At 42.5% G+C, this 23608-nt stretch overlaps 1 protein-coding gene across 4 annotated transcripts in view; it reads left to right on the top strand.

Moving 5' to 3' along the window:
* Positions 1–23608, top strand: part of unc13d (unc-13 homolog D (C. elegans)) — a 198255-nt gene that overhangs the window by 162050 nt on the left and 12597 nt on the right. For all 4 annotated transcript variants that reach the window (XM_088000394.1, XM_088000396.1, XM_088000395.1 and 1 more), the window contains 5 exons: positions 1126–1231; positions 4017–4088; positions 6063–6146; positions 13961–14081; positions 14182–14308. In XM_088000394.1, the coding sequence (XP_087856520.1) occupies positions 1126–1231; positions 4017–4088; positions 6063–6146; positions 13961–14081; positions 14182–14308 (510 nt within the window). The remainder of the gene's footprint in view (positions 1–1125; positions 1232–4016; positions 4089–6062; positions 6147–13960; positions 14082–14181; positions 14309–23608) is intronic.

The following is a 23608-nucleotide window of genomic DNA, read 5'->3' as shown; positions in this document are numbered from 1 at the left end:
GAAGGGTTTGGAGGGATATGGGCCGGGTGCTGGCTGATGGGACTAGATTGGGTTGGGATATCTGGTTGGCATGGACAAATTGGACCAAAGGGTCTGTTTTCATGCTGTACATCTCTATGACTCTCTGACTTGCTCAATTTGTTGTGTAACTAAAGTAGAACTACAGAATGAAAGATCATAAACAAAAATAGAAACTGCTGGAGAAACTCAGCAGATCTGGCAGCATCTGAGAAAGGAGAGTTAACATTTCGAGTCCAGTGACCCTTCTTCAGAGTTGATACTATCTCGGAAAAAGTGGTATGTGTGCGAATGACAGGAGAGTGAGAAAGAAAGTTAGGCAGTCAAAAGCATGGTGGATAGTAAGCCAGGGAAGGAGAAAATCTGATAAAGGGGACAATGAGTGGGTGAAAATGGGTTAGCTTTGCTGAATGCAACCCATTTCATGACCTCGCCTGTGAGTTGGGCATGGGTAAAAATGTGGAAGGAGATGTTCAGGTTTTAAGGCTGCGGAGAGAAAAATCATATCAGTCTTTAGTTCTGGTGAAAAGATGCAGTCTAAATAGCTTGCCTTAAATATAATGGGGCTTCAGGACGGGGGTCCATGCTCCCAGATGTGCTGTGAATACAAAACTTGTGGAAAGCTGAGAGCTAGTATCAAAACAGCATCCAATTGACTATCTCATTCTGTGTATTTTCGGAAACCATAGTAATATTCTGTTCTTGCTGTGATTGTAGATGAGGGTATACAGTATACTGTTCATTTGATTTTAATGGAGTATATCAAAAGGATATAATTAGAGGGATATGGGCCAAATGGGACTAAATCAGACTAGGATGTCTGGTCAGCACAGACAAAGTGAACCAAAGGGTCTGGTTCTGTGCTGTATGACTGTATGGGTATATAAATGGCAGTTCATAAAAACCGAAAGCACTGTAAATCAGAAACAAAAACAAAAACTTGCTGGAAATATTCAGCAGGTCTGGCAGCATCTGAAGAGAAATCAAAGTTAACACTTCAGATCCGGTGATCCTTCCTCCTGCTGAGCTTTTCCAGAAACTTCTGTTTTTTGTTATATATGGCAGTTCATCATATTAGCCATTCTCTGACTTTCTGACTATTCTCAGCCTTCTAGGTTACCTTTGGACAGATATACTTGACATCATCTACTCAACGTCACATCAAGGTGGTGTTTCTCAGAGGTTTTATTTGAAGCTGAACCATACTTTGGAGGTGAGATTACTTGGCCAATTCGAAGTAGATGTGATGTGATACCTGGAGCCCAAAACTGTAAATTCCTTCCCAATACAGAGCTGCTGTTGTCATATTTTATTCTAACTGACTTGGAGGCTCTGTACCCTTCCAACACTGCCACCACCACCACCCCCCCCACCAAAGCCATGAGTTAAAGGACCGAAGGAAGTAATTTTACAAAATTATGCTCATAATAGGGAGGCCTGTTCTTTTGGAATACATGCAGGAATCCATCCATAATACTGATAGGGAGTGGTGCTGGAATTCAAGCACAGAAAGTAGGAGCAAGAGTACGCCATTCAAGCTTGCTGCTCCATTTAGTATGATCATATCTGATCCTCTGTCTCAAAGCTGTGTTCCTACTTTCCTCCCATTAAATTCCACCAGCTACTGTGGTGGTATTTGAGCCCATATCCTGGATCTCTGGATTATTAGTCCAGTGTTTTTACCGCTTCACCAGTTCCACTGTCCTAAAACGAAAGCCTGATGCTGCTCAGCTACATCTCCATTATCAAACAACAAGATAGACTTCATGAAAGAGATACACAATATTGTAAAGACAACAATATTGTTAGCAAAACATAGGAGTTTGTCATCGACTTCAAGGGGGAGTGGAGGACACACCCCTATCTGCATCAATGGTGCTGAGGTGGAGATGGTCAAAAGCTTCAAGTTCTAGAAGTAAATATCATGAACAATCCGTCCTGGTTCATCTATATTGACGCTACAGTTAAGAAACCAACACCTCTACTTCCTCATAAGGCTAAGGAAATTCAGATGTTCACAATGACTCTTACCAATTTTGATAGATGCACCATAACAAGTGTTGTATCCAGATACATCACAAGTTGGTATGGCAACTCTCAGCCCAATATGCAGGAAATTAGAAAGTTGTAAACGCTGCCCAGTCTGTCACAAACACCAGCCTTCTATCCATTGACTCTGGGAAAACAGTAAACATAATCAAAGACTCTCCCACCCTGGTTATACTCTCTTCCACCCTCTTCCATCGGATAGAAGATACAAAAGTTTGAAAACACATTCAACAGATTTAAGAACAGCTTCTTCCCTACTAATATCAGATTTACGAACAGACCTCTCATATATTAGAGTTGATCTTCCTCTGCACTTCCTCTGAAGCAGTAAACACTATATTTTGCATTCTATTCTATTACCCTGATGTACTAATGTAAGGTGTGATTTATCTGGTTAGCGCACAAATCAATACTTCTCAATAGTAAATCAAATCAAATTAAATCATCTGTTCCTGGTTGTTAATGCCATGTTGGGAATGACAATTTGTAGTATTATTCCTTATTGTTTTAAAAGGTTCCTCCCCATTCCCTCCAGAGATCTGCAGTTCCCACTATGGGGCAGAGACCAAATACAGACTGTATAACAGCTTTGCAAAACACTTCTACTCAGTCTGCAAGCATGACCTGACCATCTGGTCATCTACCATTTTTAATACAACATCCTGTTCACATGCTCACATTACTATCTTGAGCCTGCTGCAGTGCTCCAGTGAAATCCAGTGCAAACTGGAGGAACATCACCTCATTTTCTGTTTGAGCACTTTCTAGCTTTCTGGATTCAACATTGAGTTCAACTCCAGACCATGAACTCTTTCCTTCAGTTTATTTTTCCCAATTTCGCCCCAATGTCTGGCCGCCTCTGTTTTCTTACAGCAGAGTAGACCAATATTCTACCATTACCACTGACTCTGAACCTAAATCTGTTCCCAGAACCTTTTGTACTGTGACACCTGTATCTCTAATCTCCCTCCCTCTCTAATCCAGACCCTGCCCCTCCCTTCTGTTCCTCTTGCTCCTCCCAGCTGTCTCTACAGCATAAAACCCTTACCTTTCCACCTCTCTCTTTAGTTCTGAAGAAGACTCATTAGACTCAAAACATTACCTCTGTTCCTCTCTCTAAGATGCAGCCAGAAATGTGGAATTTCCCCAGCACTTTGTGTTTTTGTTTGTCTCCGTCCTTGCCTGTTTCTGAAACTTATCAACCTGTTGTTATTCTTTTTGCTGATAAAATTTCTCCAATTCCCCCTTCCCCAGACAGTTTTCTATTTTAAGTATTCATCCCGTCCTAATGAATAATTTACCTGGTTCAACTTTTAAAATTCTCCTATTATTGTCAGTATTGGTTTTTCCTTTCATCAGAAAGGAAAGCTGGTGATTTCTGCTTACGGCCTTTCCTCAGTGCATGATGAACCAGCTCAAATATTTCAATGATGAAGGGCTTTTGCCCGAAACGTCGATTTCGAAGCTCCTTGGATGCTGCCTGTGCTCTTCCAGCACCACTAATCCAGAATCAAATATTTCAATGTTCAGTATAAAGCAGTTCTTAATCTTAAAAACAAGCATTTTCCCTGACGCTTTTTCTGTCACTGAACTAAATTTGTAACCATTCTCGAGCTATCTGTTTTATTCCTTAAGCTTTAACTTGGCAGACAAACCCATCATGTGGCTTTTAATGATATGCCTTTTGAACGTCCATGAGCACCACATTGGCCATCTCTGTTATCTCATTAAGAAACTCAATTGAGTTAATTAAACACTTTGCCCTTGACAAATCTATGCACGCTTTCCTTCATGAACAAACTTTCAGCCTAACTATATCTTTCAAAGCTTGGAGACTATTACTTGGAGGTCAATTGGACTTTGGAAATAACATTTGACTACTCTGATATCACCTAAGGTCAGAGACCCTTACTTTGTTATTGACACTGTCTGAGTTCCTTCCCTTTCAGAATCTGCTGAACTGTTTCCATGCCGAGGGAAATGGTTTGTCACTTAATGAACTACAGACTACCAGTTTCAAGGTGAGTTCTCAGGATTGCAAAACTTGTTATTGAAACATAGATATAATGCACTTTTTGGCAAAGCTTTACATCTTGCAGTTATCAGGACAATTCACAAGAATGACAAATTTGTTCTCACACATGGTTTAAATTTGCTGTCTTCATCCTATATTTCCGAAAAGATACTTGCTGAGTTTGAAGTCCTCTACTTGCAGCTACCCCATCATGAACCAAAATACGCTGAAGACAGAAGATGTGCTGAGTTGATTTAGTACATACATATTGTGGAAATCTGAATAAAATATCCTATTTTCACATCAGTGGGAATATCTGGTAGCATCATGAGGCCTCAATGCCAAATTGGACACACATCAGTCACGCCAACCATAGAGACTGGCATATTCATCTTGAACAGGTGCGACTGTAGCAAAGATTGCAGGTCGTTCTTAACAACAGGGCCAAATGAGTACCCATTAGACATGGCGGTCAGCATGACCAGCCAACCTTCCTCAAAAGTAAGTTAAACAAGCATTTGCTGGACTTGCGTAAGAGCAGTGAGCTGCTGGGAGCTAATTATGATTTGATTCATCTTCACAGCTCACCCAAGACCCAGAAGAAATGTCTGTTAAGGCCTTATCTATGTCTGGTCTGGCACAACATACCTGGAACAATAATAGTATGCCACAATGTGTCTTCAGCAGACTTTCCACTTAGCCAGGGAAGGATTCCTTCACATTTGCAAAGACCCTACAGGAGTTGGATATCACTAGTGTCTATGTTCTTATTTGGCATTGCCAGCATATTCACCAATGTACCACTCAGAGAACCTATAGACATCTGTGCTGCGGCACAATGTCATGGTGATCTAGACCCACCAACACCGTGGGCATCAGTATTCACCACCAGTTCTCCACCTGCCTTTACCAAGACCTGCTAGGTTGGCCTCAGCAGAAACCTGCCAACACACCTTCTCATGTAACTCCATTGTTGATATTTTGCAGGAATATTGTCGGATCAATGACCTCAGCTCCTGTGGGTGCTGCAGGGATTAGAGGACTAATATCCATTTATTTTGTCAATAGCCTCTTGAAGGTGGGACTTGCTCCCAAATGGAGGTGTAGCTTCAAATCAATGAATCACCAAGGACTGTAAAATTGTTTTGGAGCTTCTTGGTCACTTGGTGCTGAATTTGCACGCAACATTTTAGCCAGGAATGTGCCACTGCTTATGTATAAACTTTAGTTCCATTTGTCCCCTATTAATTTCACTCTATTCCTATGTTCCCAGTGGAGAGCTGCGCCCAAAGAGGGTACAGGATAATCAATTGGTCCTACCTTGTTTCAGCCAAGTCTCCAACTGGCACCAGAAACGTGAGATTGTTAATTGATTAATGAATGCGGTGCCTCCCTAGTCAGTATACACCTCAAGTCCAACTTTCTGCATGTCCCTAAATCCTTTAATTTCTTCAGTGTCAATAAGCCTATCAATCTCAATTTTGCATGATTAAGCATTCACAGTCCTCTGGATATAGAATGATTATCCCTGTATTAGTGTGGACAATGTCTCCTTTCTCTTGGATAGTGGGGTGTGGGGAGAGGAGAAGTAACTACTGAACACTTTGGAACCAATTTCCTTTTGGTCTTTTCCAAAGTTTCATCTATTTCCTAGCTGAATTTGAAAAATGTTCTGAAGAAGGGTTACTGGACTCAAAATGTTAAATCTGTTTTCTTTCCACAGATGCTGCCAGGCCTGCTGAGTTTTTTCAGCTATTTCTGTGGGCCTTAAAAGTTAATTCTGCACATTCTACTAAACACGCTGTGTATTTTCACCACTTGTTTTCTGTTTCATGTTTAATTTTAATATTAATTTCAAATTTTCATTACTTGCAATTCTTTGCACTTCTCATTTTTGACTTGTCGTTTTGCTCACCATATTAATGTAGTTCCTTTCATGTGCTGCTACACTTTGCTGTAAACTTATTTTAATTTATTTCAGGATCTGAAGGCTCACCTATCTCTGAATGCAGCAAGCACTCACGAGCTAGTCCAGAAGTTTTACGCAAAGAAAATCCAGCAACAGGTCTGCAGCATAGACTGTCTTCTAATGCAGTACTATTTGAGGTGTGAAAGTCTAACTGATGGAGCAGAGGCCTCACTAACTCTAGGAAAGCCTAGATAGATTTAAAGGACATTGAAGATCAGTAATCAAACACAATGAGATGAGTTTTTGTTTATGTGGACTGGGAAACAGGAGCAGGACCTCGAGATTCTGAACCTGCCCACGGGAGGAACAGTTATTGATGGGATTTTCATGGAAGTAGTTGCTGGAAAAGCGCAGCAGGTTAGGCAGCATCAAAGGAACAGGAGAATCGATGTTTCGGGCATAAGCTCTTCTTCAGGAATCTTCAGGTCATTCCTGAAGAAGGGCTTATGCCTGAAACGTCGATTCTGCTGCTCCTTTGATGCTGCCTGACCTGCTGCACTTTTCCAGCAACACATTTTTAAACTCTGATCTCCAGCATCTGCAGTCCTCACTTTCTCCTTTTCATGGAAGTACCCCATCAATTGACATGAAAAAAAATCCCCATCCAATTATAGGTGCTAAAGGAAAATCAGTGGCCTTCAGTCTGAAAGGATCAGCCAGCTAACATGGAGGTGCCCTCTTATCAGTCTTTTTAAGCATGATTTTAAAAGCAGCAGAAATATTCAGGTCCCCCCATTGGGATGGGTGGGGGTGGAGGTGAGACAGGGATTGGGAATGGTAGATTGGAACTTAGGATAAGGTAGTTGGGGGAATGGGATGGGGCATTGGGGCTGGTGGGTGAGCAGAAAATCCCTCAATAATGTGTCTTTTAGCTTTACCCACAACTATTCTCCACTGGGTGCCTGCCTCCAGGTGGTTAAACTGTTCCATGTTGTCGGGAAACTCAAAGATGACAGGAACATTGAATTCTAACTCCTTCAGTGTCATAAATGATGCTGCTACTGAGCCTGATTGGATGGCTCCTTTGAGAGTGCAGGAAGTCATGCAGAGATCAAAAACTCTCTTTAATAAAACTGGCCAGCCCCTGGAATGAGATTAAGAATCTGGCATGTGTTGTTGGTCCTGTCGATCTCAGTGAATCCTGACCATTCTCAGAGCTGCTGTATATCAATATTATTGATATACAGCAGGGACTACATAAGTTCTGAGAATAGGTTCTGTTGATGCACTCTCTGATATTATATATATTTATATATCATTACATTGACTGTCATTAATCACAATCAGGCAACAATTTACGTTGACTTCACAATATTAATGTTGGAATATACTTTACAGAGACAGGAGCAGAAGGAAAATGGATACTAATCAAAAGCAGACAAAAGGAAAGGAACCACAGATTTGGTCATGGAAGTGACTTATAATGAGGGCCTTAAAAGATGGAGGTGGGAGATGTTGAGGTGGAGAGGGTTAGGGCAGGAATTCTAGCATAAGGAGCCAAGCGGGTGAAACATGTGGCTGTCAATGTCGAGGCAAATAGTGGGTACAGCAGAGGAATGAAGGTTTCAGGGAATGCTGTCAAGCTTGAAGAGGCTATATAGAAGGGAGGTGCTAGTTCATGGAGGGATTCAAACACAAGGATGTAGAAATTAATCAAATATCCCTTCAATACCTTCCCACCATATCCCACAAAAATTCCCGCCACATTCCCCTGTCCCCATCTGCCATGTCTCTTTCTTGATAATCTAAGTCAATTCAGTTGACTTTTGATTTCATTTGCAGTGTTCATACTCTTTTAATGTTCTGGGAAAATGATCATGTGACTCAGTCTGGATTATTTTGGTTTTAACGTCTGACCTTTTTTACCACAGTGAATGATTTTCCTGAAGTAGCTCTATCCATTCTATTTTGATATGAAATTTAAATTTAGCATGCCAATAATCCTTTCAGTAGATTTTCAATTTTAAAAATTATTTGTATTGGTTTAATGGGAAGATGCTCATTTTTATAGAAGTGGTGTGCAGATGGTAACTTTCATATTGTAATTGGATAAATTCTTGCAAAGAAAGAGTTTGTAGGTACTGTGGAAAAAGGAGAGGGGAGTGAAACTGATTGGAGAGCTCTTTCAAAGAGCTAGCATCGGCATGATAAGCTAAATGGCACTTTCTTCTTTTACATGGTGGGTTTGGATCCTCTTACCTGTTGGCAAGATAGAATAAAGTTAGTTTGGGTAGTCTCAACTCAACTCCTCATGGAGAGAAATCCACATGGAAACATTTGGCAACAACTGGGAATCTGTTTCAGGATAAATGTGAGTGGACACATATCTGATAATGCAGCTGAGATGCAATGACAGGATAGTAGGCAGGAATCTGCCCTGACATTGTTTGATGTATTAAATTAATCTAGTTGTAAATAATTTTTATTGTGTTTTGGGAAGAATCAATCTGCATTTGGAGAGGCAGGGATTAATCAAAAACAGTCAGCATAGTTCTGTTAAGGGGAAGTCATGTCTGACCGACTTCATTGGGCCAGATATGTACACAGAGCATAGAACATTACAGCGCAGAACAGACCCTTCGGCCCTCGATGTTGCACCAGCCTGTGGAACCAATCTGAAGCCCATCAAACCTACCCTTGTCCATATACCTATCCACATTTAAAAGGGTATATGAATAGGAAGCGTTTGGAGGGATATGCTGCTATGCTGTAAATCTCTATGGTTATGATAATGACCATTTAAATGCTCTTAAAGTTGCCGAGTCTACTACTGTTGCAGGCAGTGCACTCCATGGCCCTACTATTCTCTGAGTAAAGAAACTACCTCTGACATCTGTCCTTTATCTATCACCCCACAGTTTAAAGCTACGTCCCTTTGCACTAGCCATTGCCATCTGAGGAAAAAGGCTTTCACTGTCCAACCCATCTAACCCTCTGATTATCCTATATGTCTCGATTAAGTCGCCTCTCAACTTCCTCTTTCTAATGAAAACAGCCTCAAGTCCCTCAGCTTTTCCTCATAAGACCTTCCCTCCATACCAGGCAACATCCTAGTAAATCTCCTCTGAATCCTTTTCAAAACTTCCACATCCTTCCTATAACGTGGTGACCAGAACTGTACACAATACTCCAACACCAGAATTTTGTACATCTGCATCTTGATCTCATGGTTTCGAAACTCAGTCCCTTTACCAATAAAAGCTAACACACCATATGCCTTCTTAACAAACCTATCAACCTAGGTGACAACTTTCAAGGATCTATGTATTTGGACACCGAGATCTCTCTACACTACCAAGAATCTTACCATTAGCCCAGTACTCTGCATTCCTGTTACTCATTGCAAAGTGAATCACCTCACAGTTTTCAGCATTAAACTCCATTTGTCACCTCTCAGCCCATTCTGCAGCTTATCTGTGTCTCTCTGTGACCTATAACCTTCATCACTATCCACAACTCTACCAACCTTAGTATTATCCACAAATTTACTAACCCATCCTTCTGTGCCGTCATCCAGGTCATTCATATAAATGACAAACAACAATGGACCCAAAACAGATCCTTGTGGTACCCCATTAGTAATTGAACTCCAGGATGAATATTTCCCATCAACCATCACCTTTCAGCTCGCCAATTTCTGATCCAAACCGCTAAATCACCCTCAATCCCATGACTCCGTATTTTGTGCCAACCGTGGGGAACGTTATCAAACGTCTTACTGAAATCCATGTACACCACATCAACGGCTTTACTCTCATCCACCTGTTTGGTCACCGTCTCAAAGAACTCAATAAGGTTTGCGACGCACGACCTACCCTTCACAAAACTGTGCTGACTACCCCTAATCAACTTATTCCTCTCTTGATGATTATAAATCCTATCTCTCATGACCCTTTCCAACACTTGCCCTACAACCGAAGGAAGGCTCACAGGTCTATAATTTCCCCTTCTTGAGATGAGGACAATGCTTTTGTTGTAATCTACATGGACTTCAGTAAGGCTTTGATAAGGTCTCGTATTGGAGACTGATAGCAAAAGTAAGAGCCCATGTGATTCAAGGAGACTTGGTAAATTGAATCCACATTTAGCTTAATGAGAAGATGCAAAGGGTGACAGTTGAAGGGTTTTTTTCCAATTGGAAGTCTGTGTCCAGTCGAGATCCACAAGGATCAGTGTTGTTTGTAAATGATTTAGACTTGAATATAGGGGGTTGATTAGAAAGTTCACAGATGATACAAAAATTGATGGGTAGTGAATAGTTAGGAAGATAGCCTTAGATTATAGGAAGATATAGACGAGCTGGTCAGATGGACTGATCAGTGGCAAATGAAATTCAGTCTGGATAAGAATGAGGTGATGCACCTGGACAGGACAAACAAGGCAAGAGAATACATGATGAAATCATAGGACCCTGGGGATTACCAAGGATCAGAGGGACTTTCATGTGCATGGGTTTAAGAGCAGGGAGGTTATGTTGGAGCTGTATAAAATGTTGGTTAGGCCACAGCAAGAGTATTGTGTATTCTGGAATTCACACTTTAGGTGCGATGTGGTTAGCCCTGGACGGGATGCAGAGAAGACTTACCAACACGTTTCCTGGGCTAGAGAGTTTGTTATGAAGTTAGATTGGACAGACCGGATTGTTTTCTTTAGAGTAGAGGAGATTGAGAGGGGACATGGTTGAGATGTATAAAATTGAGGAGCATGGAGAGGGTAGATAGGAAGAAACATTTCCCTTTGATAGAGAATCATTGACCAGGGAGGGTATAGATTTAAAGTAAATGGCAGAAGGTTGAGACGAAATGAGGAAAACCTTTTCACCCAGAGGGAGGTTGGAATCTGTAATCACTACCTGTAAGGGTGGTACAGGCAGAAACCCTCACAACATTAAGAAGTATTTAGATGTGCACTTGTGATGCCAAAGTACACAAGGCTAAGGGCCAAGTGCTGGAAAATATTAGAATAGTTAGGTGGTTGTTTTTGACTAGTGCACTCCCGATGGGCCTAAGGGCTCTTTTCTGTGTTGTAAACCTTTAAGGCTCTGTGAAATTGAATGAACTCAAGGGATAGCAGATGTTCTGGTGCTGTTTGATGCAGTACTGAATTTCCTCTGAAACTTCCATGGTCAAATCTCACTCCAGGTACATGGAACATTTTCCAGATTGACATTCTGGTGTACTACTAAACTGAGATCCATTTGATCTGTCATTATAAAGTATACCTCATTGAAAAATGAAGGAAGTATTCCTGATATTGTGGTTAACATTTATCTATCCTTGATTGCAGTTGGTGAGTACTCACTGTGCACAAATTGGCTGCCCCACTTCCTTTATTTTATAATGGTATATTCAAACATAATTAATTTTCTGTGAAGCACTTTGGGACATTATGGGGACGGAATGGCCTAGTGTTTTTTATGTCTGGACTGGTAATCCAGGAAATGTTCTGTGGATGCAGGTTCAAGTCCCAGCATGGCAAATGGTGGACTTTGAATTCAATAAAAATCTGAAATTAAGTGTCTAATCATGACCAAGAGTCCGTTGTCAATTGTTGGAAAACCCCATCTGGTTCACTAATTTCCTTTTGGGAAGGAAATTGCCATCCCTATCTAGTCTACATGTGACTCTAGACCCACAGCAATTTGTTTGACTCTTAACTGCCCTCTGAGCAATTAGAGATGGGAAATAAATGGTGGCCTAGCCTGCGATGCCCACATCCCATAAATGATGGTTCTGTTCGCCGAGCTGGGAATTTGTGTTGCAGACGTTTTGTCCCCTGTCTAGGTGACATCCTCAGTTCTTGGGAGCCTCCTGTGAAGCGCTTCTGTGATCTTTCCTCCGGCATTTGTAGTGGTTTGAATCTACCGCTTCCGGTTGTCAGTTCCAGCTGTCCGCTGCAGTGGTCAGTATATTGGGACCAGGTCGATGTGCTTATTGATTGAATCTGTGGATGAGTGCCATGCCTCTAGGAATTCCCTGGCTGTTCTCTGTTTGGCTTGTCCTATAATAGTAGTGTTGTCCCAGTCGAATTCATGTTGCTTGTCATCTGCGTGTGTGGCTACTAAGGATAGCTGATCATGTCGTTTCGTGGCTAGTTGGTGTTCATGGATGCGGATTGTTAGCTGTCTTCCTGTTTGTCCTATGTAGTGTTTTGTGCAGTCCTTGCTGTACACTACATTGGTTTTGCTCATGCTGGGTATCGGGTCCTTCGTTCTGGTGAGTTGTTATCTGAGAGTGGCTGTTGGTTTGTGTGCTGATATGAGTCCTAGTGGTCGCAGTAGTCTGGCTGTCAGTTCGGAAATGCTCTTGATGTATGGTAGTGTGGCTAGTTCTTTGGGTTGCGGCATGTCCTCGTTCCTTTGTCTTTCCCTTAGGCATCTGTTGATGAAATTGCGCGGGTATCCGTTTTTGGCGAATACATTGTATAGGTGTTCTTCTTCCTCTTTTTGCAGTTCTGGTGTGCTGCAGTGTGTTGTGGCCCTTTTGAATAATGTCTTGATGCAACTTCTTTTGTGTGTGTTGGGCTGGTTGCTTTCGTAGGTTAGGACTCAGTCTGTGTGTGTGGCTTTCCTGTATACCTTTGTGGTGAATTCTCCGTTCGGTGTTCTCTGTACCATCACGTCTAGGAATGGGAGTTGGTTGGCCTTTTCTTCCTCTCTAGTGAATCGGATTCCTGTGAGTGTGGCGTTGATGATCCGGTATGTGTTCTCTATTTCTGTGTTTTTAATGATTACAAAGGTACAAACCTTTGTAATCATCAACGCCACACTCACAGGAATCCGATTCACTAGAGAGGAAGAAAAGGCCAACCAACTCCCATTCCTAGACGTGATGGTACAGAGAACACCGAACGGAGAATTCACCACAAAGGTATACAGGAAAGCCACACACACAAACTGAGTCCTAACCTACGAAAGCAACCAGCCCAACACACACAAAAGAAGTTGCATCAAGACACTATTCAAAAGGGCCACAACATACTGCAGTACACCAGACTGCAAAAAGAGGAAGAACACCTATACAATGTATTCGCCAAAAACGGATACCCGCGCAATTTCATCAACAGATGCCTAAGGGAAAGACAACGGAACGAGGACATGCCGCAACCCAAAGAACTAGCCACACTACCATACATCAAGAGCATTTCCGAACTGACAGCCAGACTACTGCAACCACTAGGACTCATATCAGCACACAAACCACCAGCCACTCTCAGATAACAACTCACCAGAATGAAGGACCCGATACCCAGCATGAGCAAAACCAATGTAGTATACAAAATCCCATGCAAGGACTGCACAAAACACTACATAGGACAAACAGGAAGACAGCTAACGATCCGCATCCATGAACACCAACTAGCCACGAAACGACACGACCAGCTATCCTTAGTAGCCACACACGCAGATGACAAGCAACATGAATTCGACTGGGACAACACTACTATTATAGGACAAGCCAAACAGAGAACAGCCAGGGAATTCCTAGAGGCATGGCACTCATCCACAGATTCAATCAATAAGCACATCGACCTGGTCCCAATATACTGACCACTGCAGCGGACAGCTGGAACTGACAACCGGAAGCGGTAGATTCAAACCACTACAAATGCCGGAGGAAAGATCACAGAAGCGCTTCACAGGAGGCTCCCAAGCACTGAGGATGTCACCTAGACAGGGGACGAAACGTCTGCAACACAAATTCCCAGCTCGGCGAACAGAACCACAACAACGAGCACCCGAGCTACAAATCTTCTCACAAACTTTGAATCCCATAAATGAATTTTCTAAAATCCTAAGAATGGTGCTGTATAAAAGATTTTTTTCCCTTCTTTATTGTTCCTTCCGTTGAATAACAAAAAGAATTAAATATGCATTTCTCCCTAATGACACCTCCACTTTTTTGTTTAAGACTGCTGATGACTATTCCAAGTATGGTGCCGTGACTATAAAAGTCTGCTACGACACTGAAGGGAAAAGGCTCCATGTGGAAATCCTAAATGCTGTTAATCTCATGCCACTGGATTCCAATGGTAAGAAAGAAAGTGGTGTTACTGGCTGAGGAGATGTGTTTTTGTCTCATTACACTTTCTGAATCTCTTCCTCATTCCCATCCTATCTCTCCTTGTGCAGGTACTAGTGATCCTTTTGTGGAACTGACGCTGGAACCCAAACACATCTTTCCACTGGTAGAGAACAAAACAACTAGACGCATAGATAATGACCTCAACCCGCTCTTTGATGAGGTTTTCGAGTTCAGGTACATACAGTTATTGGTCATTTATAGCACTGACAATTTTGTCCATGGCATCTCTCTGTGATAACAACTCAGCTTGTCCCATTGCCCAACCTTTTCCCTCTTATTCTGCAAGCCACAGAGTCCTACAGCCTGGATTCAGGCCCTTTGACCCAATTCGTCCATGGATACCAGGTTTCCTAATCTGAATGAGTCCCATTTCCTTGCATTTGATCCATATCCCTCTAAACCTTTCCTATCCATGTATCTTGTCCAAATGTTTTTTAAATGTTATAATTGTACTTTCCTTTGTCACTTCCTCTGGCAGTTCATTCCATATACACACAACCCTCTGGATGAAAAAGGTTACTCCTCAGATCCTTTTAAAATCTTTCCCCTTGCACCTTCAACCTATGTTCTTTAGTACTGGACTCTCCTACTCTGGGGGAAAAACCTTGACTATTCACCTTCTCTATGTTCCTCCTGATTTTATAAACCTCTATAAGGTCACTCCTCAATGTCTTACACTCCAGGGAAAATAAAGTCCCAGTCTCTCCAACCTCTCCTTATAACTTAAACTTTCCAGTCTCAGTAACATCCTTGTAAATCATTTTTGCGCCCTTTCTAGTGTAATGATATCCTTTCTATAGTAGGGTAACCATAATTGTATGCATTACTCCAAACGTGGCCTTACCATCATTTGTACAGCCATAACATGACATCCCAACTCTTGTACTCAGTGCTCTGACCGATGAAGGTAAACATGTCAAATACCTTCTTTACCACCATGTCTATCTGTGAAGGAACTATCATTCCCAGTTCTCTCTGTTTGACAACCATCCCCAGGGCCCTACCATTAACTGTGTAAGTCCTGCCCTGTTTTGTCTTACCAAAATGCAACACCTCACATTTCTTTTAAATTAAACTCTACCTGCCATTTCTCGGCCCACTGGCCCAGTTGATCAAATTCCTGTTGTGCTCTGAGATAACCTTCACCGTCCACTACACTACCAATTTCGGTGGCATCTGCAAACTTACTAACCATGCCTGCTATATTCTCATCCAAAGCATTGATATAAATGATGAACAACAGTGACCCAACGCCGATTCTTGTGGCACACCGCTGGTCACAGGCCTCCAGTCTGAGTAACAACCCTCCACAATCACTATCTGTCTGCTATTGTTAAGCCAATTTTGTATCCAATTGGCTAGTTCTTCCTGGATACCACGTGATCGAACCTAATAAAGGATATTCAAATCCATTCTACCATTTCTCTTCAGGTTACAGAATCTGCCCCCATCATACTCTCAGGCAGGGAATTCCAGTTTTTAACAATTCACTACCTAAAGGTTTTTTCTCTTACCACCTCTGGTTCATTTGTCAAGCACTTTAAATCCCTGTCATTGATTCTCGAATCTTCGACAATGGTAACAATCTATCTCCATCTGCTTCGCAGACCCCTTATGATTTTGCTACTTGCACATCTTGCAACCTTCTTGTCTCCGGATTCTCCTGCCCATCTTTGCATCTGAAGTTACTCATCCCCAGAACTATCTCCTTTTGTGCAGTGCCCCAGAATTAGTCCCATTGCTCCAGCTGAGGCCAAAGCAGAGTTTTATAAAATTTAGCAGTGAGCGAATTCCCCCACCCAAAACCTGTTAGTGGTCTAAATCATGGTGAGTATGGTGACAAAATAAGCAAGAATGAAAAAAATCAGATTCTCAACATTATGAACGAAATTATCTCTAATTTCCCAAATTTCTGGACAGCACCCATGCATGCTCCATGGCCACCATCCTGCTTGACCCTTTAACTACGCAACTCTACATCAGCATGCTACCAGCCTCACCACAACATCATGCCTGCTCTCAGACTAATTCTGACACCTAACTCAGGCCTTGTGGAGCCTACAGACACCTATGTAGCTGTACATTTCATTGATCAGCGCAGGATGTTTTAGACATGGACATACCCATCCTATAGCTCTTAGCATTCTTTCTTAATACTTGCTGACTTTAGCACTGAATTAAAGGTGGCCAGTCTCTGCGGTTTAGTTTGCTTTTTAGAATGGGAGAGGTGGGCAGCAGTGATCAGTCAGACACAGGTTCGATACGCCACTGTACAACATCAGGCTACATCAATGTCAGAGCTCTAATATGTATGAGCAGCCTAGGCAGCAAACACACGGCATGTGCTTCAGATGAATTACAAATCACTGTGGTGGGGAAATTCTTCAGTCTATAATCAAGAATGGGGTAACTGAACATCTTGAAAATTTTCAGCTGATCAGAGCAATTCAGTGCATGAGTTGTATGACCCTTTGATCTTTTCCATATAAATTTTATGTCTTTCACTAACACCTGATGAAGGAGCAGCGCACCAAAAGCTTGTGTTTTCAAATAAATCCGTCGGATTATAACCTCGTGTCATGTGACTTTTGACCTTGTCCAACACTGGCACCACTACATCTTAACAGGTAAAGACAAAGTAGATAAAGATAAACTATTTCCAGTGGTTGGAGATTCTGAAACTATGAGGCATAGTCTGAGAATTAGAGCGAGGTCGTTCAGGAGAGATTTTAGGAAGCAATTCCACACACACAGGGTGTCAATGTTTGGAACTCTCTTTCGCAAATGGCAGAGGATGCTGGATCAGTTGTTAATTTTAAATCTGAAATCGATAATTTTTTGTTAAACAAAGGTATGAAGGTATGTCAGCCAAAGGCAGGAGATGGATTTCAGCCACATCTCATACCATGATCTCATTGAATGGTGGAACAGGTTCAAGGGGCTGAATGGCCTACTCCTGTTCCTATATTCACGTAGGTCTATTTGTGTTGTCAACTCCTCTACCTTGTTACATATACTGCATCCTTTCAGATAAAGAACCTTAAGCTTTAACGTTTTACTATTATACCTTATTCTGGTCCTAAGTCCTGCTACACTCCTGCGCATATTGGATTGGATACAGCTATTTTAAGGGAAGTCAACATTTGAGATGTGGGAGGCTTTCAAAGATAGGTTAAAGATAGTGCAGGATAGGCATGTCCCATTGAAAGCAAAGGATAGGAAAGGCAAGATTCATGAACAGTGGATGACAGGAGAAATTGTACAACTAGCCAAGAGGAAAAGGGAAGCGTACATAAGGTCCAGGCAGCTAAGAACAGAACATGCCCTGGAGGAATATCGGAAGAGTAGGACAAATCTTAAACAAGGAATCAAGCGGGCTAAAAGGATCATGAAATAGCTTTAGCGAGCAGAATTAAGGAGAATCTCAAAGCATTTCATTCTTATATAAGAAGCAAGTGGGTAACTAGAGACAGGATTTGTCCACTAAAAGATAACGAAGGAAGGCTGTGTGTTGAACCTGAGAGAATGGGTGAAATTCGGAATCATTACTTTGCATCAGTGTCCACTGAGGAGAGAACATGATGAATGTTGAGATTAGACATAAAAGTTTGATTAGTCTGGATCACGTTGGCATAAGTAGGAAAGATGTGTTGGGTAGGCTAGAGGTAATTAAGGTGGACAAATCCCCAGGACCGGATGGGATCTATCCCAGGTTGCTGAGGGAGGCAAGAGAGGAAATAGCTGGGACCCTGACAGATATCTTTGTGGCATCCTTAAACACAGATGAGGTGCCAGAGAACTGGAGGGTTGCTCATGTTGTACCCCTGTACAAGAAGGGTAGTAGGGATATTCCAGGTAACTACAGACCAGTGAGCTTGACGTCAGTGGTGGGAAAGTTGCTGGACAAGGTACTGAGGGAAAAGAAACTATTTATATTTAGAAAAGAATGAGCTTATCAGTGATAGGCAACATGGTTTTGTGTGAGGGAGATCGTGCCTTATCAACTTAATAGAGTTCTTCGAGGAAGTGACCAAGTTGATAGATGAAGGAAGGGCTGTTGATGTCATATACATGGACTTTAGTAAGGTGTTTGACAAGGTTCCCCATGGTAGACTAATGGAGAAAGTGAAGTCACATGGTGTGTAGGGTGTTCGAGCTAGGTGGATAAACAACTGGTTGAGCAACAGGAGACAGAGAGTAGTAGTTGAAGGGAGGTTCTTGAAATGGAGAAAGGTGACCAGTGGTGTTCCACAGGGGTCAGTGTTGGGGCCACTGTTGTTTGTAATATACATAAATGATCTGGAAGCGGGCACTGTTGGTATGATCAGCAAGTTTGCAGATGACACGAAGATTGGTGGAGTAGCAGAAAGCATAAGGGACTGTTAGAAAATACAGGAGGATATAGATAGACTGGAGAGTTGGGCAGAAACATGGCAGATGGAGTTCAATCCAGGCAAATGTGAGGTGATGCATTTAGGCAAGACTAATTCTAGAGCGAATTATACAATGATCGGAAGAGCCTTGGGAAAAATTGATGGGCAGAGAGATCTGGGAGTGCAGGTCCATTGTACCCTGAAGGTTGCTGCACAGGTGGATAGAGTGGTCAAGAAGGCATATGGTATGCTTGCCTTCATCGGACGGGGTATTGAGTATAAGAGCTGGCAGGTCATATTGAAATTGTACAAGACATTGGTTTGGCCGCATTTAGAATACTGTGTACAGTTCTGGTCGCCATATTACCAAAAGGATGTGGATGCTTTGGAGAGGGTACAGAGAAGGTTTATGAGGATGTTGCCTGGTATGGAAGGTGCTCACTATGAAGAGAGGTTGAGTAGGTTAGGTTTATTTTCATTAGAAAAAAGGAGATTGAGGGGGGACCTGATTGAGGTTTGCAAAATCATGAAGGGTATAGACAGGGTGGATAGAGATAAGCTTTTTCCCAGGGTGAAGGATTCAGTAACGAGAGGTCACTCTTTCAAGGTGAGAGGTGGGAAGTTTAAGGGGGATACACGCGGCAAGTACTTCACACAGAGGGTGGTGGGCATTTGGAACGTTGCCAGCAGAGGTGGTAGAAGCAGGCACGGTAGATTCATTTAAGATACATCTGGACAGATACATGAGTAGGTGGGGAGCAGAGAGATACAAATGCTGAGGAATTGGGCGACAGGTTTAGACAGTACATTTGGATCGGCTCAGGCTTGGAGGGCTGAAGGGCCTGTTCCTGGGCTATAAATTTTCTTTGTTCTTTGTTTTTTCTTTGTTCTAAATACTTCCCATCCTTTTTGTCACACTTTATCAGTCACCCCATCAACATCCTGCACTTCTGCTCTATCATTGTTTAAACTTCCCTCCAGTTGAGCAGCCTTAACCAATCCCCATGTCCAACCCACTAATTAGTTTGGAGCCCTATCTACAACCCTTATTATATGATCCACCAGGATACTAGTCCTACTGTGTTTCAAACGAAGGCTGCCCCAGTGGAACAGCTCACTCCCCAGACTGGTGCCAGTGCCTATGAGTCAGAGCTTATTTCTCCCACACCAGTCTTTTAGCCACGCATTTACCTCTCTAATCTTATTTACCCTGTGACAATTTGCATGTGGCTCAGGTAATAATCTGGAAATTAGTACTTTGTGATTCTGCTTTTTAATTTAACCCTGAGCTGCTCATAATCTCTCAGTAGAACCTCTTTCCCAGTCTTACATATGTCATTGGTACCTATGTGGACCACAACAACTAGATCTTTCTCCTTCCGGTCAAAAGAGCCCAGAAGAGATGTCCTGAACCTTGACACCAGGTAGGTAACACAGCCTTTGGCACACTGTGTTTTTGCTGCAGAGAACCATATCTATTCCCTTAATAATGCTATCTCTAATTACTATCACCTTTCTCTTGAGAATGGCATTCTGGACCACTCTGGAATGGCTGTGATCAGTTTGATCATCCACCCTACAGTCTGAGCCCTGGTCCACACCAGGAACAAAAACCTTGTACCTGATGGGCAGAGATACTGGCTGAGGCTCTTTCAAAACTAAATGTTGATCCAGAAAAGGACATTCCAAGGTCCCAGTTCCTGATCACTATCAAATGTTCTTGGGTAGTTCTTGTTCATTTGAAAAACAAGGCCAGCAGGAGTAGGAAACACTGGATGACCAGAGATATGGAGGCTCTGTCAAGAGAAAGGAGTAGGCATATGTCAGGTATAGACAGCTAGGATAAAGTGAATCCATTGAGGAGTATAGAAGTAGACTTCATAGAATAGAATCCCTACAGTGTGGAAACAGGCCCTTCGGCCCAACAAGTCCACCTCAACCCTCCAAAGAGTACCCCAAACACATTTCCCTACGCTATTACTCTACATTTCAAAACTAAATGTTGATCCAGAAAAGGACATTCCAAGGTCCCAGTTCCTGGGTCCCGGACTAATGCACCTAACCTACACATCCCTGAGCATTGTGGCCAATTTAGCATGGCCAATTCACCTAACCTGCACATCTTTAGATTGTGGAGGAAACTGGAGCACCTAGAGGAAACCCATGCAGACACTGGGAGAATGTGCAAACTCCACACAGACAGTCGCCTGAGGCTGGAATTGAACCCGGGTCCCTAGCGCTGTGAGACAGCAGTGCTAACCACTGAGCCACTGTGCTGCCCACCTTAAGAGGACTTAAGAGGGAAATCAGAAGGGCAGAAAGGGGATATGAGATAGTTTTGGCAGATGAGGTTAAGGAGAAACCAAAGAGATTCTACAAGTATATTAAGGACAAAAGAGTAACTAGGGAGAGAATAGGGCCCCTTAAAGATCAATGAAGTCAACTATGTGTGAAACCACAAGAGATGGTTGAGATCCTAAACAAATATTTTGCATCAGTATTTACTGTGGAGAAAGACATGGAAGTGAGGGAACTTTGGGAAATAAATTGTGATGTCCTGAAAATAGTCCATATTGTAGAAGAAGAGATGCTATAAGTATTAAAATGCATAAAGATAAATAACTTCCCAGGATTTGATCAAATGTACCCCAGGATGTTGTGGGAAGCTGGGGAAGAAATTGTAGGGCCCCAGCAGAGATATCTGAATCATCGACAGGCACAAATGAGGTGCTGGAAGACTGGAGGGTGGCTAATGTTGTGCCATTATTTAAGAAAGGCTACACAGAAAAGCCAGAGAACTGCAGACTGGTGAGCCTGACGTCAGCATTGGGTAAGTTGTTGGAGGGGAACACAGAGTGTAAAGTCCAGAATGAGAACAAAAAATGTCTTTTTTTATTATTGGATCAGTAAGCTGAGGAATGGCAGATGGAGTTTAATTTAAATAAATGTGAGGTGTTGTAATTTGATAAGAAAAGCTAGGACAGAACTTGCATAGTTAATCGTAGGGCCCTGGGGAATGTTGTTGAACAGAGAGACCTAGTGGTACAGTACATAGTTCTTTGAAAGTGTTGTCACAGACAGACAGGGTGGTGAAGAAGGCATTTGGCACATTTGCCTTAATTGGTCAGAGCATTGAGTATAAGAGTCACATTGGTGAGTCACATTTGGAGTACTAAGTATAATTCTTCTGGTCACGCTGCTAAAGGAAGGATATCATTACATTGAAAAGGGTGCAAAAACGATTTACAAGGATGTTACTGAGACTGGAGGGTTTGAGGTGTAAGGAGAGGATGGACAGACTGGGATTTCTTTCCCTGGAGTGGAGGAAGCTGAGGAGTGACCTTATAGTGGTTTATAAAATCATGAGGAGCATAGTTAAGGTGAACAGCCAAGGTCTTTTCCCTAGGGTAGCAGAATCCAAAAAAGGAGGGCATAGATTTACAGTGAGAGGGGAAAGATTTAAAAGAGACCTGAAGGATAACCTTTTCACACAGAGAGTGGTGCTTATATGGAACGAGTTGCCAAAAGAAATGGTAGAGAGGAGTACAATTACAACATTTAAAAGACATTTGGATGGGCACATGGATAGGAAAGTTACAGAGGGTTATGTGCCAAACACAAGCAAATGGGACTAGTTCAGTTGAGGAAACTAGTTCGGCATGGAGACGTGGGCTGAAGACTCTGTTTCTTGCTATATGACTATGATATAATGATTGTAAATAGTAATGTGTGAAAGTCAGAAAGGTGAAGAGGGACTACAGTCAGAGGTTACTGCCACAGTCAGTCAAGAGATTTGGCGAAATGCATTGCAAGGGTTTGGCCATGGTCAGTCCTGCAGAACATGTTCAGACAGTCCAAGGGGTTATAGGTAGGTCAGACTGGGTGCTGGGTATATTAGCCCTTTTTTGCATCAATCATGGAATGAGTATGATGAAATGGATGATGGAGGTGTTATAGAGTTATAGAGATGTACAGCACGGAAACAGACCCTTCGGTCCAACCCGTCCATGCCGACCAGCTATCCCAACCCAACCTAGTCCCACCTGCCAGCACCCAACCCATATCCCTTCAAACCCTTCCTATTCATATACCCATCCAAATGCCTCTTAAATGTTGCAATTATACCAGCCTCCACCACTTCCTCTGGCAGCTCATTCCATACACGTACCACCCTCTGCGTGAAAACGTTGCCCCTGAGGTCTCTTACATATCTTGCCCCTCTCACCCTAAACCTATGCCCTCTAGTTCTGGACTCCCCGACCCCAGGGAAAAGACTTTGCCTATGTACCCTATCTATGCCCCTCATAATTTTGTAAACCTCTATAAGCTCACCCCTCAGCCTCCGACGCTCCAGTGAAAACAGCCCCAGTCTGTTCAGCCTCTCCGTATAGCTCAAATCCTCGAACCCTGGCAACATCCTTGTAAATCTTTTCTGAACCCTTTCAAGTTTCACAGCATCTTTCCGATAGGAAGGAGACCAGAATTGCATGCAATATTCCAACAGTGGCCTAACCAATGTCCTGTACAGCCGCAACATGACCTCCCAACTCCTGTACTCAATACTCTGACCAATAAAAGAAAGCATACCAAACACCTTCTTCACTATCCTATCTACCTGCGACTCCACTTTCAAGGAGCTACGAACCTGCACTCCGAGGTCTCTTTGTTCAGCAACACTCCCATGATCTTACCATCAAGTGTATAAGTCCTGCTAAGATTTGCTTTCCCAAAATGCAGCACCTCGCATTTATCTGAATTAAATTCCATCTGCCACTTCTCAGCCCATTGAACCATCTGGTCAAGATCCCTCTTCGCTATCCACTACACCTCCAATTTTGGTGCCATCTGCAAACTTACTAACTGTACCTGTTATGCTCGCATCCAAATCATTTATGTAAATGACAAAAAGTAGAGGACCCAGCACCAATCCTTGTGGCACTCCACTGGTCACAGGCCTCCAGTCTGAAAAACAACCCTCCACCACCACCCTCTGTCTTCTACCTTTGAGCCAGTTCTGTATCCAAATGGCTAGTTCTCCCTGTATTCCATGAGATCTAACCTTGCTAATCAGTCTCTCATGGGAAACCTTGTCGAACGCCTT

This window comes from Chiloscyllium plagiosum, unplaced genomic scaffold (genome assembly GCF_037043375.1).
Source record: "Chiloscyllium plagiosum isolate Xiang-an unplaced genomic scaffold, Cpla_swu_hap1 HiC_scaffold_25, whole genome shotgun sequence".
Classification (NCBI taxonomy): Eukaryota; Metazoa; Chordata; class Chondrichthyes; order Orectolobiformes; family Hemiscylliidae; genus Chiloscyllium; species Chiloscyllium plagiosum.
This window is presented reverse-complemented; position numbering and strand designations above follow the sequence as displayed.